The sequence below is a fragment of the Myxine glutinosa genome, chromosome 13, assembly GCF_964187855.1.
Source record: "Myxine glutinosa chromosome 13, kmMyxGlut1.1, whole genome shotgun sequence".
NCBI classification, from domain to species: Eukaryota; Metazoa; Chordata; class Myxini; order Myxiniformes; family Myxinidae; genus Myxine; species Myxine glutinosa.
Genome location: NC_136273.1, coordinates 81,374,007 through 81,391,867, shown reverse-complemented (window position 1 = coordinate 81,391,867; position 17,861 = coordinate 81,374,007). Strand labels below are relative to the sequence as shown.

Genomic DNA, 17,861 nt, shown 5'->3' with positions numbered 1-17,861 from the left:
TTCCGGTTTCGCCATGGAACACTCCGGCCTCGAAGGTAATACTATCAAACGTTCTACCGACGCTGTCTAATGAGGAAATTCTTCAGAAGCTCGGTCAGTACGGTACTGTGGTGTCGAGAATTATCCAAGCCTCCATTCGCACCACAGACGGGAAGCTTAAGCATATCGAAACGTTTAGACGGTTTTGTTATGTTGTTTTGAAGGATGGTTTGACGCAATTGAATGTCTCTCTCGTTTTTAAGTCGTCAAAACGTGAGCACAGGATTTTTGCGGCAACGGAGAGGTTGATTTGTTACGGGTGTGGTGTACATGGACACACTCGGCAGTATTGTCCTGATGGGGAGAAAACGTATGCCACAGCAGCCGGACCACCTCCCCCCGTGACCACTACGGATGATTCTATAGATGTTTCGCCTTCAGTGCGGGAATCTACATCGGACCATCAAGGTACGGCTAAGAGTGGTGCTGATGAGACCCATACGGATGTGCTTCGTGTAAGCGATGAGTCATCCAGTACAGCTGGCCATCGTGCAACCGATGAGTCAGCAAATGTAAGGGAGAAGCCTCTACCTGTAGAGGGAATGTTTTGTGAGGAGCAGCAGATTGTAGATGCGGCGTCTCGGAAAAATTTGAAACGGTCACTTGTAAGTGCGAGGAATGAGGACAAAGGTGTTAAAGTGTTGGTGGTGCAGACAGGAAGCAGTTTAAACGATTCAGACAGTCCTTCACATGAAGATCAGCAAGGTGGTGAAACTATGGCTGACATTATACCACCTGCTCAGGATGAAGGGGAACTTTTTCCTGAAAGTTGTAAATCAACCTGCGAAACCGAACAGCCTACTGATGACCATATCAATTCTAATGGGGAATGCAAAATACCCATTACTACTAATAACGACTCCTCCCCCCCCCCCCCCCCCCCATTGCAATGATGCATGAGGATGAAGAGGATGAAGAACCTAAGGTAGATAGGGATGGAACAGGTGTTTCTGTACAGGTTCAGGAGGAACTCGTTACTAGCGTCACGGAGGGAATTCTAACTACAGAGACACTGATCGGCCATGAGGAACCAGTGGCAATGGTTGACAGGGCTCCCCCCCCCTCAGGAGGAAGAGCAGCCTTTGGAGATCTCAAAAGAAAATATTGTCAGATTTTTGAAGGAAACTTTCAGACAAAGGCATGTACGAATTAAGGATCATTTTCCTAATATCCAGGCCTTCCTTGCAGCCGCAAAACCTTTGCTGCAAAGGAGTGAGCATGTGGAAATCTCCGAACCTGAATTTCAGCGACTGAGGAAATCCATCACGAAGGCAAACAAGGAATTAATTGAGGAAGAGGACTTCACCCCGCAGAAGAATCAACCATGGAACTAAATGTTGTATCCTTAAATATAAATGGGGGTCGTGCCCCCTTACGGAGGGTGCAAACCATTCAAGCGGTTGGAAAAGAAAAGGCTGACATTATTCTCTTACAAGAGACCCACGCTACTAGTGCTCAAGTAGCCGATTGGGGGAAACTTTTTAAAGGGCAATGGTGGCTAAGTGGGTTCCCTACACCTCGGGCCGGTGTTGCCATTTGCCTAAGTCACAAGATTTGTGCTCAACAGGTTTCATTTAAAGAAATCTATAAAGGGCATTTGATCTCCGTAGATTTTCTTTATAATACCCAAAAGATTATCGTAGTGAATGTTTATGCACCATGTGACCCAATGGAGAGGAAAATTTTCTTTTCCACTCTGCGGGATTTTGTAAAAACCCTGGACCCAACAGCCTTTATCTGTATCGCGGGAGATTTTAATTGCACAATTTGTCCGTCAATTGATAGGAATGGTCGTGAGCCTCATGTTGCCTCTACGAAAGCTCTAGAGGACACCATCAACATCTTTCGGTTTAAGGATGTGTGGAGATCACAACACCCACTCTCACGCTGTTATACATGGTGTAGATGCAATGATGGTATTATGTCAATGGCAAGGCTGGACAGATTCTATGTGAACAAGCCAATGTTGAATGTGGTGTCTGTCTCCAAAATTTTACCAACTGGATTCACAGACCACAGTTTAATCTCAATGTCCTTTAAGTTACCCTTTCCACCCGGTGGTAGTGCTTACTGGTCTTTGAATACTCGTCTCTTACATGACAAGGAATTTAATGAGGCCTTTCACGTCGTGTGGGAGAAAATTCGCTCCTCCAGACCTGAGTATGATAGTCTCCGGCTGTGGTGGGACATTGCAAAATCCCAAATTAAGAATTTCTGTCAACAATATAGTGCATACACCACCAAAATCCAATCAATATCAATCGATCAGTTAAAATCTGAAATTATATCGTTAGAACAGAATGTTGACGAGGTTGGGAGAGGTGCACGTGACCAACTAGTATGGGCAAAGAAAGCAGTGCTGGAGGAAGCGGTACGGCAACGGGCGATGGGTGCCTTGGTCCGAATGCGAATGAGCTATTTAACTCTGGACATGCCAAACAAAGAGTTCTTTAAGTTAGAGTCTTCCCTCAAAAGGTCACAACAAATTCATACTTTACTCACTCCCAATGGGTCGCTGGTGACCTCCCAGCAGGCGATCAGGTGTACTCTGAAAGGGTTCTATTCTAACTTGTATTCTCCTCAGAACGTGGACAATGAGGTGATAGGAGAGTTAACTGCTGGGCTTCCGAGTGTCGAGGAGGATGAGCGATGCATGCTCGATTCCCCAATTTCGGCTGATGAACTTGAAGCAGCTGTGCGGAGCCTGAAAGATGGGAAAGCTTCTGGAATAGATGGCCTGCCCACAGAATTCTACAAGACCTTCTGGGCCCTTGTGGGACCTGACTTACTCGATGTACTCGATGAAAGCATACGTGTCGGAGAACTTCCAATGTCTTGTAGACGAGCAGTCGTTTGTTTGCTACCAAAAGCTGGGAATCTTCAACTGGTTGATAACTGGCGACCTGTCTCCTTATTGTGTGTTGATTACAAGATTTTCTCTAAAGTACTTGCTAATCGTATGAAGACTGTGATCAGTTCAGTTATACACCCGGACCAGACCTACTGTGTGCCTGGAAAATCTATTTATGATAATATTTTTTTGGTAAGAGATATTATTTCATGCAATGAGTTCCTGCGTGACGATTTTGGGTTGCTGTTTCTTGATCAAACTAAGGCCTTCGATCGTGTTGACCACAAGTACCTTTTTCTGTCCTGAAAGGAATGGGGTTTGGTGAAACTTTCACCTTTTATGTGAAACTCCTGTATACTAATACTCAATGTATGATGAAGATCAACAATAGGTTATGTTCTCCCTTTCCTTTCCAACGGGGTATTCGCCAAGGTTGCCCCCTCTCTGGGCTTTTATATATAGTCGCCCTTGAACCACTCCTTCGGTCTATTAGACAGCAAATACCTCAGGGAATGAGAAGTATAGAAGGAGCAGAATTTGTGCAGACGGCTTATGCTGATGATGTCTGTGTTTTGATTAGAAGCTCCAATGATGTCTCTGCTTTACAACGTTGTATGCGAGATTTCTCTGCAGCCTCTTCCGGTGGGATCAATTGGAATAAAAGTACAGCATTATGGTGTGGCAAAGGCAATCTCTCTTGTGTATCACCACCCTCACTCCCACACAACCTGGTCTGGAGAACGGACGGGGTTAAATATCTTGGAGTGCATATCGGTAATCGTGAAACAGAAATGAAAAATTGGGAAGGAGTGTTGGAGCAAATTATGCACAGATTGAAAGCATGGGAAGGACTGCTGAGGTCCATCTCCTATCGAGGCCGTACCCTTGTCATAAACAATCTGGTTGCAACAAAATTATGGCACAGAATTATTGCTTTACAGCCATCAAACCAACTAATTATGGCTACTCAGCGAATGCTAGTAAACTTCTTTTGGAGTGGCTACCATTGGCTGAGGCCTGAGATATTGTACTACCCCCGGAAGGAAGGTGGCCAGGGCATTGTTGATATCTCTGGTCGGGTTGTGGCCTTTCGGCTGCAGTCTCTGCAGAGACTACTGTTCGCTGAACAGCTGCCCTGGCGGCCCTTTGCATTTTTTCTGTTACAACAGGCTGGTAGACTGAGATATGATCGGCAGCTTCTTTTGATAGACCTCGAGCATATACATTTTGCCTCTCTTCCGAGATTCTATCAGAGTTTATTGGACACTTGGAAAAGGTTTGACGTCCACCGCTTCCTTGAGGGCTATAATTGTCGAATGTTCCTTCAAGAACCCCTTTTCTTCAATAACTTTTTTCCTGGTATCCCTCATAGCCATGCCCTGATTAAAAAATTTATCCAAGGAGGGATTAACAAAGTATGTGATCTGAGAGATTCATCTGGAGTTAAGTGGAAACCTGCTGGTTTGGTGGCAACCTCAGTTGGATCTCGGTCTGTCCGACTTGTAGACCAAGTTGTACGTATAGTCATTAGAAAATTTAGACAGCTAAACATCGGCTGGGAAGGTGTTGGTAACATTGAGGACTTTCGGTTAGGTTTCCCTGAAATCAAAGTGCTCCTTTCGTCTTCTCTTCAGCCGGAGATTGAACATACCCCCCCTTTTCATCTTGTAACTAAGATTGGAATCCGTGATCTCTCTCGACAAAATAAGAATGTACCCCTCTCTGGGAGAACACGAGTAGCTTTGTGGTCAGAGCGGTTAGGGTCGGGGTCTCCCTCTACCCCCCTTTGGCCTCACATGTACACCTTACCAATACATGGTGTGTTAGCGGACATACAATGGAGGTTAGCACACTGGGCACTTCCCTCCAATATTTTTGTCCACCGTATTAACAGCTCACTGCCGGAAACTTGTCCTTTCTGTGACCAGAAGGAGGATTTGTTTCATGCTTATGTACAGTGTCGTAGACTGACATCGCTTTTCTTGTTCCTTGAATATCTTTTTCACCAATTGTCCTTCCCTTTCAATATGCATATGTTTATATTTGGTGTGTCTTTCAGGCCCACATGTAGAGATGTGGGTGTTCTTCTCAATTTTTTGGTTGCTGTTGCAAAATATGCGATATATAAATCTCGGAAAATTAAAATAGATAACGGCTATGGCTCTGATGCTATTTCTATTTTTAAAGGGTTTGTCTCAACACGACTCAAGCTAGAATTTGATTTCTTTGTCAGTAATGGAAACGTCCAACTTTTTGAGAGAAAGTGGTGTATTGGCAATGTTCTGTGCTCAGTCGATGATTCAAAAGTGGTAATTACTTTATAATTCCTGATTGATTTGACTTTTTTTCTTTGGAACTGATTGCATTGCATATATGTTTCTTCCTGTGTCCTTGAATACATTTCTCTCTCTCTCTCTTAGTTTTTCGCTTAATTTGCTCTTGATGTATTTATAGCTCTTGCATGAGAGCATTTCCTTTAAAATTGGTTGTGGTTTTGTTTGTGTCTTCCCCTTTGGTTTGTAAAATATATATTTTTTGTATATTTGCTGGTTTCTTTTAAATACCCTTTGCTCTTTTTGTGGTGTCTTCATGATCCTTATACAATTTCTTTAAACTGGTTGCTTTGTTTTTTTTTTACAACTGCTTTGTGAAATGGCTTTACATTGTTTATAATAAAAGGACACAAAAGTTAAAGTGTCTCTCTCTCTCTCTTTCTCTTTCTCTTTCTCTTTCTCTTTCTCTCTCTCTTTCTCTCTCTCTCTCTCTCTCTCTCTCTCTCTCTCTCTCTCTCTCTCTCTCTCTCTCTCTCTCTCTCTCTCTCTCTCTCTCTCTTAGCAGTGGGGTCCTCCTGGGTCTCCTACCATAGAACCCCCTTTCATTGAGTTGGCGATCAGTGGTTTGAGTTGAAACTGTCGTACCTTGTGTCTGAAGGTCAGTTGAATCTGTTTGGCAGTTGATCGAGGTGCTTTCTCCACCATTCGAACAATCCTTCACTGCAATCTTCGATCAAGTTTTCTCTTGCGGCCATGTCCAGTGAGGTTGGCTACAGTGTCATGGGCCTTAAACCTCCTGATAACATCACATACAGTGGACACAGGAACATCCTGGAGATGGACTTGCAGTTTGACATTGTCAATCTTTGGCTTCAATGTTGTGTCTGACCCCTCAGACTATTCTCTGGTTTTCTTTCTTTTCTCCATGCTCATTGTAGTACACACAGTACACAAAACAGCAGAATGACTCCTTTTCTCTATTCAAACTGGTTGATTTTTATTTTGCAGGCACCTGCACCTCACCACAGGTGAGTTCAATTTCAAAGTAAAGAATCAACTGCTTGAAATATAATTATTTCTAACAACTTCTAAAAGGTGCCAATAATATTGTCCGGGATATTTTAGGATTTCTGTGTGGAATAAGCCAAGATTTAGTCATTTTTTCATCTTTTTTGGTTTTGTTCCACTGCAAACCAAAGAAATACATATGTGGATACCAAACTATATTAATTTCAACAATTATCTGGAAGAAATGGTGCAATATTTGAAAAAAGTGCTAGGGTGCCAATATTTTTGGCTACGACTGTATGTGGACACCCGAACATCACACCCATATGTGCTCGTCGTACATGTCATTCTGAAATCATGGGCATTAATTTGGAGTTGGTCCTCCTTTGCTGCGACAACAGCCTCCACTCTTCTGGGAAGGCTTTCCACTAGATGTTGGAATATTGCTGCGGGGATTTGCTTCCATTCAGCCACAAGAGCATTTGTGAGGGGTTGGGCACTGATCTTGGGCGATTAGGCCTGGCTCTTAGTCGGCGTTCCAATTCATCCCAAAGGTATTCGATAGGGTTGAGGTCAGGGCTCTGTGCAGGCTAGTGAAGTTCTTCCACACAGATCTTGACAAACCATTTCTGTATGGACTTCGCTGTGTACACGGGAGCATTGTCATGCTGAAACAGGAAAGGGCTTTCCCCAAACTGTTGCCATAAAGATGGAAGCACACAATCGTCTAGACTAGAATGTCAATCTATGCTGTAGTGCTAAGATTTCCCTTCACTGGAACTAAGGGGCCAAGCCTGAACCATGAAAAACAGCCCCAGACCATTATTCCTCCTCCACCAAACTTTGCAGTTGGCACAATGCATTCTGGCAGGTAGCATTCTCCTGGCATCTGCCAAACCCAGATTCGTCCGTCGGACTGCCAGATGGTGAAGCACGATTCATCATTCCAGGGAACGCGTTTCCACTGCTCCAGAGTCCAATGGCGGCGAGCTTTACACCACTCCAGCCGACGCTTGGATGAAGCGGCGAGCTTGGAAAAGTGCATGGTGATCTTAGGCTTGAGTGCAGCTGTTGGGCCATGGAAACCCATTTCATGAAGCTCCCGACAAACAGTTGTTGTGCTGACGTTGCTTCCAGAGGCAGTTTGGAACTCAGCAGTGAGTGTTGCAACCGAGAACAGATGATTTTTACGCGCTACGCATTTACGATTTTTACGAAGCCTGGTGTTGGCTTAGCAGTTAGGGTGCCGGCTTGGGATCCTAGGATCCTGGGTTCGAATCCCGGTCGATCGCTGAATTAACACCAGGGGGGTTGACTCAGCCTGTCATCCTTCCAAGGTCGGCAAATTGAGTACCAGCTTGCTGGGATGAACGATCCCGGTGTGTACTCCAGTTTAGAATAGGTACACCGTATCCCTGCGCATCATAAGAGGTGACTAAGGGTTGGCGCCAGGAAGGGCATCCGACCATAAAAACATTGCCTCAAACAGGGAACCATGATTGTCATGGGGCCCGCAAGGCCAACCCCTGCTCTAGCGGGGGAAATGACCTTAAAACGATCATTCATTCATTTTTCACGCACTTCAGCACTCGGCGGTCCCGTTCTGTGAGCTTGTGTGGCCGACCACTTTGCAGCTGAACTGTTGTTGCTCCTCGACGTTTCCACTTCACAATAACAGCACTTACAGTTGACCGGCGCAGCTCTAGGAGGGCAGAAATTTGATGAACTGACTTGTTGGAAAGGTGGCATCCTATGACGGTGCCACGTTGAAAGTCACTGAGCTCTTCAGCATGGCCCATTCTACTGCCAATGTTTGTCTATGGTGATTGCATGGCTGTGTGCTTGATTATATTATATATACCTGTCAGCAATGGTGAGTGTGGCTGAAACAACCAAATCCACCAATGAGAAGGGGTGTCCGCATACTTTTTGCTATGTAGTGTGTATGTATATATATATATATATATATATATATATATATATGTATGTATATATATATATATATATATATATATATATATATATATATATATATATATATATACACACACACACACACACACATGCGCGCACACACACACACACACACACACACACACACACACACACACACACACACGCACACACACACACACACACACACACACACACACACACACACACACACACACAACTAGAAGGTGCGAAACATTAAAATCAATGAGTGAGTGAGTCACTGGGTCGAAAGAGCTTTATCTATAATATAAAAGGAGCTCGGTGTCGGCATGCCTGTGTGCGTACGGTTTATCCATCCCTCTGCAATTGTCTTATAAGGGATTTATGCACATACGTATGCTCACCACCATCAATTCTGATCACCATCTTTATATCAAGCAGGTGCTCGGTAATCTGCAAACACAATGATATAGTTCAGTAAGGAGAGGGAAGATTGGTTGGTTTTAATTTTCATTGAAAACAAAAACTCTTCCTCCATCATCTTCTTCTTCACATGATAATGGTGAGCTTCATTCAATCCCGTTTCTCATATTGATTGGATTCAGAAAACGCTTCCTGTAGTCAATACTTTTTCTTTCAACATTTCCATTTTATTCATATAACAGTAATATATCGCCCTATCAAACAGTATTGCTGATTATACCCTGCCTTTTAAAGCATCACAAAGCGGGATGTCCGTCGATCAAAACATAATACCATCCATATATTTATTACATAAGCAAAAATAGCAGAATTTCCCTCTTCCCATCTGCACTGTATTCTCCATACATGACGGGTGGCAGACTGATTTGACATGGTGTTTCACGGAGTGGAGGACGTACGTGACCTCAAAAGTCCTCTCACGTGCATACGTAAATCTATCCCCGTCTCCAAGACTGGTATTCCCATAAGTGAAGTGGCAGGTCTTATATTCATTGTAGTACCTTATATTAAATATATGGAATCCCAGAATTGCGAGTTCAGTGCTCAGATGGGAACAGCAAATTAGCAAACCTCATTGCACAACAACATCAAGCATGATGGTGGTCTTCAACGATTTGCTGAAACACCAACAAACTGAACGACGTTGTTTATGAGAGCAATGACATTAAGACAATTAAGTACAATATAATTAAATACCAGAATTAAAGGATTTAAAGATAAGTAAAGCTAATTAAAGGAATACCAGAATAAGAAACAGAAGAATAATCAGAAGAAGACGAAGAATTAGAATCAGAAGAATCATTCAGAATCAGAAGAAGAAGAGGAAGAGATGTGTAACAAGAGAGAATTGCTTTGCAATACATGTCACCCACCAGTCCAAATGAATGGTCTTGTTCCAAGTAAAAAGGGCATAACTCCGTGAAATATTGGCGAAACCCCCTAAAACTCAAACTTGTACTGCAAACCTGTTCTCTAACTTATAATAAAGCCATGTACCAAGTTTCAGGTGAATATGTTAAAAGGTATGGGGAAAAAGCGCTAAAAACCACTGGTGGAACGGACGGACGGACAGATGGGACAGAGAGCATACGTGTGGTCACCTCCGGGTAGAGGACAAAGCCAAGTGAAAGTATAAAGAAGTTTGTCATACACTAGATTATCCAGAGGTCGGAGGTGATAAAAGAGACAGGAGACAGCAGTTCCAATGTTCATTCGAGATTTGAAAAGCAAATGGAGCCTGGTTTGAATCTCCACACATGCGTTGCAGTGTTCAAATGTGCCATGAGGTGGATAGCTTTGGGATAGCTATATGACAGACCTTCTGTTGTAGTTAGTTAACTTTGCTCAAGACATTTGATTGGTCGCTTTGCCAAATTATGATTTTGGAAACCGAAGCACAAGAACATTCACAGAAAAAAAAAAAAAAAAAAAAAAAAACATTACGAGAGGCAGATCATCGAGGAGCAAAGACTTAAAAAAGACTATGTTGAGGAAGGAGGGGGCATGTGTGTGAAAGTACGTCAGAAAGAGTAAACAGCAATGACGGAGTAGAAGTGAAGTCAGCAAGGCCCGTTAATAACTTACTGTCACCACAGCCTCACGTGGAGTAGACGCGGTTGCTCGAGTAAGATGATCAAAACGACCTCCACGGTGCCTGTGGTCCTCAGGACATGAACGACATGTCGCATAGAGTTGAAAAACGCTGCACGAGACTCATATTCTCATTATATGATTTCTTGTGACAAACGATTCTATTGTTTGTACTCCTGTTATGGCAATGAAGTTACGCAGACGAGTTCTGCGCTCGATTATTGCATCATAGAGTTGGCCCGAGTTGGAACTGAAAGCAATTTCCTGAGTACATGTGCTGGAAAAAGCTATTTAAACTAACTTGCCAGCACCACACTCTTCTCAACAACTTGATCAATCCCAACCAGACAAGGCATTAGCAAAACAATTAGTGCTTTTTGGGGGTAAGGAGGGTTTGGGTGGTGGGAAAGGGGAGGTGGGGACAGGGGGAGGAGGGAGGAGAGAGGCAATGTGTTTGGCACATTGCGTGTACATGAGAAAAACCTCAATTTAGCATCAGTTTCCCAAAATTTATGGATATAAAAGTGTTATGAGGATTGTCAAAGAAAAACTGAAGGTGCTGATTGGTTCATGGCACACTCCAAATCCGCCTCCCCCGCTCACCTATCCTTCCCTCACCCCACCCCCTCGACACCAAATAAACACTAACATATATATAAATATATATATATCAATATCATATATATATATTTTCGCAGTGGCTGGGGGTGGGGGTATGTACGCATCCAGGTGTAGTTGCTGCATGTGGATGTGTATGTGCCCCTGCTGGCCCACCTTAGCTGACCGTATCGAGGTTGAAGGGCCGAAACGGGATGAAGCTGAGGACCTCGAACGAGGACCCGGTCAGTGCGGCACACTTGTGACCAGGTGTGTTTTTAATTTATATATATATATATACACACACATACATATATTGGATCGAGTGATCCTCTCCGTTTATGAAGCCAAATTGAGTTATCTCTCAACATGCACATAGTGCAAACGTTATTCATGCAATAGAAAAAGATGAAGTGTTGTTTCAAAATAAAACGAAAGTGTGTGTGTGTGTGTGTGTGTGTCTGTGTCTGTGTCTGTGTCTGTGTGTGTGTGTGTGTGTCTGTGTGTGTGTGTCTGTGTGTGTGTGTGTGTGTGTGTGTGTGTGTGTGTGTGTGTGTGTGTGTGTGTGTGTGTGTGTGTGTGTGTGTGTGTGTGTGTGTGTGTGTGTGTGTGTGTGCGCGCGCACACAAGTGTAATCGCAGACTTTTATTTATTGGATTTATTATCGCAGCCGTGGTGGACACTCAACAAAAGTACCCCGATACGAAACCTACAATAAAGTTGGATGGAATACAGCCCAGGGTGAGGGTGAAGGATACAGCTATAACAAAAGTGAAGAGTGTAACGCGAACCCCTGTGCTTACAAAAGGAACAGGGAGGCGTGAAATGGGCTCCACTGAAGGGTGCCATGGGAGAGAAAGGGACTGCTAGTGGCAGTCATGGTCCGTGGGGGTTGGATGAAGCCTTGACGAGTGGCCGTGGGGGTGAGGGTGAGGTTGGGGAGCGGGAGGGCTGGGGCTGCACAGAGAGCAGGAGGTGACACTGCGAGTCATTGTGGCTCCGGGTGTAATGTGATCAGGCGAAGCTGCGAGCACCGGCTTTCCCAGCCACGCTACGCTGCATGAACTGGATACGAGACAAGACACACTGTCCAAAACTTATTTCCACAACAAATATTGTGAAGTCTGCTGATGCCTTCTGAAAAAGTCTGTGTTTAATACTTCATACGTTTTCACCATTGCAAAAACTTTTTTTTTCTGTCATATTTACCATAAATAATAAATAAAATCAATGGCCTGTCTATCCTTTCTCTTTTTTGGCAATGTTTGCTATTTTCTAAATCCCTGCCCACAAAACCACAACTAAACCATTTAAATATGCCACCAAATGTATACAAAATCTGCATGGGGCTCCTGCCTCGTGTGGGTGAGAGCATTTCGGTTGGAAGGAGTGAATTGCAGGTGGAAGGATCTCCTCCCAAAACCTGAAACATATAGTCAGACTTGAAGAGTCTGGTATCCTCAGATACTGTGGTTATCCTCACAATTCTTTTTTAACTCCAACTTCTCCTCACATTGTTTAATTATTTTGCAGCAAGCTGGTCTGAGGGGTCTTTTTAGCGTCGTCACCATGCCCTTGTCAAACAGAGTTGAAGCTTGCTTGGTGCAAACTTCCCAAATCATGCTTGAAAAGCTTTGTTTTTGTTTGTAATTGTTCCGCTCAAACCAGTTATAACTAATATAAAGTCTTTTTTTTAACACCAATAACTTTTCAATTTTTTTGAAGAAGTACAAGCAAAGTAAGAGCAAATAAAGAGCAACTTCATTGTAATTATCAATATTCATCACAAGAACGGTTTGACAAGTTAATATATGCCTATCGACTACGGACTACTACTAAGACTATTACAACTACTATGAATACAACAGGCCCAATGGTTCCAATGTGAATATTTTTGGCCTTAATCTTTCACGAACCGGCTGCCCAGGCTTAACTTTTGACTGAAGGTCAGAAGAATTTTGAAGATTTTTCAGGGTGCCATTGATAACTCGCTGACCCTACGTGAAAGATCTTTAAGATCCACCAATCACAAGTGTTGTCAGATGGGTCATCTGGATTCACGTACATCATCTGACACATTGACGACTCACCCTGAATGTGAAACACCAGTGTGACAGTGTATAGCTCAGTGAAGATTTAAACCCAGGCTAGACAGCCCAAAGTAGAGTGTGTGTACCTCTTGGCTATCCTGACCCACCTGCAGAGGCCATTTTTTCCCACACAGAGCGGGGGTTGGCCTTTTTCGGGCACCGTGGTCCCCTTTTTGAAGCAATGTTTTACAGCCGGATGCCCTTCCTGCCGCCAACCCTGTTAGTCGCCACTTGCGACACACAGGGAATTACCAGTGAGCTGGTACTCAATTTGCCGACCTCGGAAGGATGACAGGCTAAGTGAACCCCCCTGGTGTTAATTCAGCAATCTCTTGGCTATCCTGCCAGTATTTTATGTTCCTCTAGTTTAGGCTATCCTGCCATATTGTCATGTCAACAGCGTTGTTGATGTGGACACACAGTGCTGAAGCAATGTGCTTCGCCAATGGCCAACTTAAAAGGAGTCACACTCGAGTGGATGGCGTAGCTTCCCCTGGTTGGAATCGATATCCCGCTGTTCTCGTAAAAGTAATGCTTAACAAACTTGATCCTCCCCCAGGGATTAGCCAAATCGGGCCGAAACAGTTTGCTTGTGTGAGAATGGCGGTAATCAGGCGACACAGAACCGGAAGAAATAACAGGTTTTTTAAAGAAACCACAGGACAACATGAACGGGGAATCCCAAGGTAAGAGATAGACAGATGGACGAAATACACAGATAAGTAAATCCACTTAATGTTCGGTAATACGAAAAGCACTCGATACAGGATAATTGACCGAGAGTGTCTCACAAGCACACCGGCATTCATTCACAATGAAGAGTGGAGGGGGGGGGGGGGGGGGGGAGCGGAAGGGTGAACGGGCAAGATCTTTCAAAGGATATGGGAATCTAAACAGGCTCCAATGCAAGCCGGTCTCCCACGCAGGCAGCACGGACCAGCCAATAGCTGCGGCATCCAGCAGAGAGGCAGAAAAGTGTCAAACAGGACAAAAGTTAAAAAGATGGAGAGCATAGAGCTAACATTACATATACAGCCCCTTCTATCCCCTCCCACATGGCGACAACCCGCACCTCTGAAGTTTCTCTGCTCGTGGTCCGGCACCAGCCAGTGAGGTAGCACAACGCCATATCTGTGGTGATGTCATGCAGGTGCGGTGTCGCCGCCTGAACCAATGGCGTGACACCTTGCAGCACGCCAATGGCAACATGCCCTGGTGGGAGGTGGGGGGGTGGGGGGGTCCTCGTGAAGGCCAGCGCTGTGTCGATGCCTTGTACTCAAGAGTGTGGGCTGTGAGAACGGATTTTATTGGCCCAAACACAAACTGTCGACATCCAAATCCACCCCTACCCTCACCTGGTTGCCTTGCCTGGTTCACAGAAAGGATACCTACGAAGTACACTTTCCTATCTCAGGTCTATGCCACTATACCAGCCTCATGGCATATACAACTAGACATAATTTGATGTTGTGGCGGTGACCAAAATGCCGTCACCCACATTATTACATCATTATACACCCTTTTTCAAGTTTCATTTAAATCCCTTCAGCTGTTCTTATGTATCACATTTTACCTGACAAGACCCACCTTAGCTGACATTTGACTTATTGATGCCGAAATCTAATCAGTTCATTTTTGCATCATAATATACAGTGCATTCAGAAAGTATTCAGACCCCTTCACTTTTTCACATTTTGTTATGTTGCAGCCTTATGCTGAAATCGTTTAAATTCATTTTTTCCCTCATCAATCTACACTCTATACCCCATAATGACAAAGAGAAAACAGGATTTTAGAAAGTTTTGCAAATGTATTAAAAAGAAAAAACTGAAATATCACATTGACATATGTATTCATACCCTTTGCTATGACACTTGAAATTTAGCTCAGGTGCCTCCCATTTCTCGTAATCATCTTCGAGATGTTTCTACATCTTGATTGGAGTCCACCTGTGGTAAATTCAATTGATTGGACATGATTTGGAAAGGCACACACCTGTCTATATAAGGTCTCACAGCTGACAATGCATATCAGAGCAAAAACCAAGCCATGAGGTCGAAGGAACTGCCTGCAGAGCTCAGAGACAGGATTGTGTCGAGGCACAGATCTGGGGAAGCCTACAAAAAAATATCTGCTGCATTTAAGGTTCCCAAGAGCACAGTGGCCTCCATAATTCTTAAATGGAAGAAGTTTGGAACAACCAGGACTCTTCCTAGAGCTGGGGCCGCCCGGCCAAACTGAGCAATCGGGGGAGAAGGGCCTTGGTAAGAGAGGTGACCAAGAACACGATGGTCACTCTGGCTGAGCTCCAGAGATCCTGTGTGGAGATGGGAGAAACTTCCAGAAGGACAACCATCACTGCAACACTCCACCGATCTGGGCTTTATGGCAGAGTGGCCAGACGGAAGCCTCTCCTCAGTGAAAGACACATGAAAGCCCACGTGGACTTTGCAAAAAAGCACCTAAAGGACTCTCAGACTGAGAAACAAGCTTCTGTGGTCTGATGAAACCAAGATTGAACTGTTTGGCTTCCCTCTGGCCACCTTCTCCCCCGATTGCTCAGTTTGGCCGGGCAGCCAGCTCTAGGAAGAGTCCTGGTTGTTCCAAACTTCTTCCATTTAAGAATTATGGAGGCCACTGTGCTCTTGGGAACCTTCAATGCAGCAGATATTTTTTTGTCGGCTTCCCCAGATCTGTGCCTCGACACAATCCTGTCTCTGAGCTCTGCAGGCAGTTCCTTCGACCTCATGGCTTGGTTTTTGCTGATATGCATTGTCAGCTGTGAGAACTCATATAGACAGGTGTGTGCCTTTCCAAATCATGTCCAATCAATTGAATTTACCACAGGTGGATTCCAATCAAGGTGTAGAAACATCTCAAAGATGATCAAGAGAAATGGGAGGCACCTGAGCTAAATTTCAAGTGTCATAGCAAAGGGTATGAATACTTTTGTCAATGTGATATTTCAGTTTTTTCTTATTAATAAATTTGTAAAACTTTCTAAAATCCTGTTTTCTCTTTGCCATTATGGGGTATTGAGTGTAGATTGATGAGGGAAAAAATGAATTTAAACGATTTCAGCATAAGGCTGCAACATAACAAAATGTGAAAAAAGTGAAGGGGTCTGAATACTTTCTGAATGCACTGTATACTTCGACCAATTTTTGTCAAAATCCCATTACTGGTTCACAAGCTATCACGGTAACAAAAGGCCTATCACGGACGCACAGACAGACGAGCGGACGGATGGACAACCCCAAAACAAAATGCCTCCAGTGACTTAGTCAGCGGAGGCATAAAAAACAGAACTGGTCCGATCTCCATCAAATTTTGCATATGTGTTGGTAGTATCCAGAGTCAGGTCATAGACACAAATATGACCCAATGTCAGGTCATGGGAGAGCTGGTCTGACTCCACCAACAATTGGAGCCTGCAAAATCATATGACCACCATATCGGTGTTGTGCAAAGCTAAAGACATCTTCAGAGCTGTAATACCTTCAATCGCCATGCCGTCCCGCCAAGTTTTACTTTCAGTGTAAAACGACCAAGACGACTGTTGAAAGGATCATCAAATATCGAAAGGTTGGAGCCGCTATGCACCATGGGCCTTGTGAAGACCACAGTACGTCTTAGGCTTCAGACCTTAGGATTCAGGCCTCTCTTGTCAGCCTATGGGCCAGGCGGCCAGTGCAAATGGAATCTATCCGAGCTATATAACCACGATGTATTACTTATATTGCGCATAGGCAGTGGGCATTTTCTTTTGCTTCAAAACCAAGTTTTTGTTTTCTTTTCGGGAGTGATCGAGGCAGCAGTCTGTTGCCCTTACACCACCCAAATAACTATGTAGCATTCTCTCGAGCAGGATCCTTTACAGCAGTGGTCAGTCCTTGCTATATTTTACTTTTAACAATGTGTGCATGTGTGTTTACACACACACACACATAGTTGGTTTATTTAGGGTCTTGCATTGGCACAAATAGGATGCTCATGGTTACTTCAGAGTTGCAATTCAATGGGATTTCCGCATATCTTGCGGGATTGTGAGTTGGGCAGACGACCATGATCGGCCATCACATGCAGGAGCCATGTTTTTGCCGTTTCAATCACATTTTCTGTGAAGTCGGTGATGGCATGACCGACCATGGAGGGGATAGGGAGAGGAGAAAGAGTTAAATATTCTGCTGTTTCGATGAGGTAATGAGGAAATTTGCAATGATCGATTTGGGAATGCCTTTTACTTTTGTGTGTGGGAGTAGTGTGGGGAAGAGAGGAGGGGAGGTAAGGACAGAGAGATGGGGCTGGGATGGGGGTGGGGAAGCAAAGATGGAACCGGGAGGGTGAGGGGGGGAGCGGTTGAGGAGTTGTGGTGTCGGAATAGGGAAGGGGATTGAAGCCTTTGGGTTGAGAGAGAGAGGTTGAGGACTTAGTCTTTGAGAGGGAGTTTGATGGCTGTGGGTTTCTGAGGGAGGGGAGGGGAAAGGGTACAAGGACCTGGAGTCACATTTTAGATTGCATGGATGCTCCACGTGTCCCCGCCAGTACAATAATAATATGAGTTCCGTTACAAGGGACTTTGATGCAGGAGGAGGAAAGTAGGTCCAAACAATCCTGAGCTATTATTACCAACCTATGTTGTTTGTCCATGTTCTGCCCTTTTTAAATGCTGAGCATCAATCAAGGAAGCAGCACATACCATTTTTAAAGGCTTTGGTATGACTCAGCCGGGGTTCGAACCACCGACCTCCCAGACTCGGAGCAACCACTTTAACCATTAAGTAAATACATTTCTTACAATCCTCTTTTCTGTCAAGTGTCTTTTCTCTCAGTTCCAAAAATATTTTCTCTCAGTGTCCAAAGACTTCTTGGCAATGGGCAAGTGGTCACGGTATTATTTATAGAAGAGCATCATCCCACTGCAAACGGTCACGACAACATCTTTGTACGGTACCTAAACAACAAACAAGGCCACAACTGTCAGTTCTCATCACC

General features: G+C 44.2%; 1 protein-coding gene across 8 annotated transcripts in view; it reads right to left on the bottom strand.

Annotated features, from left to right (window-relative positions):
• The window catches only part of LOC137439047 (protein phosphatase EYA1), a 267,871-nt gene that overhangs the window by 157,170 nt on the left and 92,840 nt on the right, over window positions 1-17,861 (bottom strand). For 2 of the 8 annotated variants that reach the window (XM_068134671.2, XM_068134672.2), the window contains exon 1: window positions 13,939-14,010. The exons of 5 other annotated variants lie outside the window; for them this stretch is intronic. In XM_068134671.2, the coding sequence (XP_067990772.1) occupies window positions 13,939-13,995 (57 nt within the window). In that variant the 5' untranslated portion in view covers window positions 13,996-14,010. Of the gene's footprint in view, window positions 1-8,510; window positions 8,560-13,938; window positions 14,011-17,861 lie in introns of those variants that run through there. One more of the 8 variants, XM_068134679.2, reaches the window with a different exon arrangement.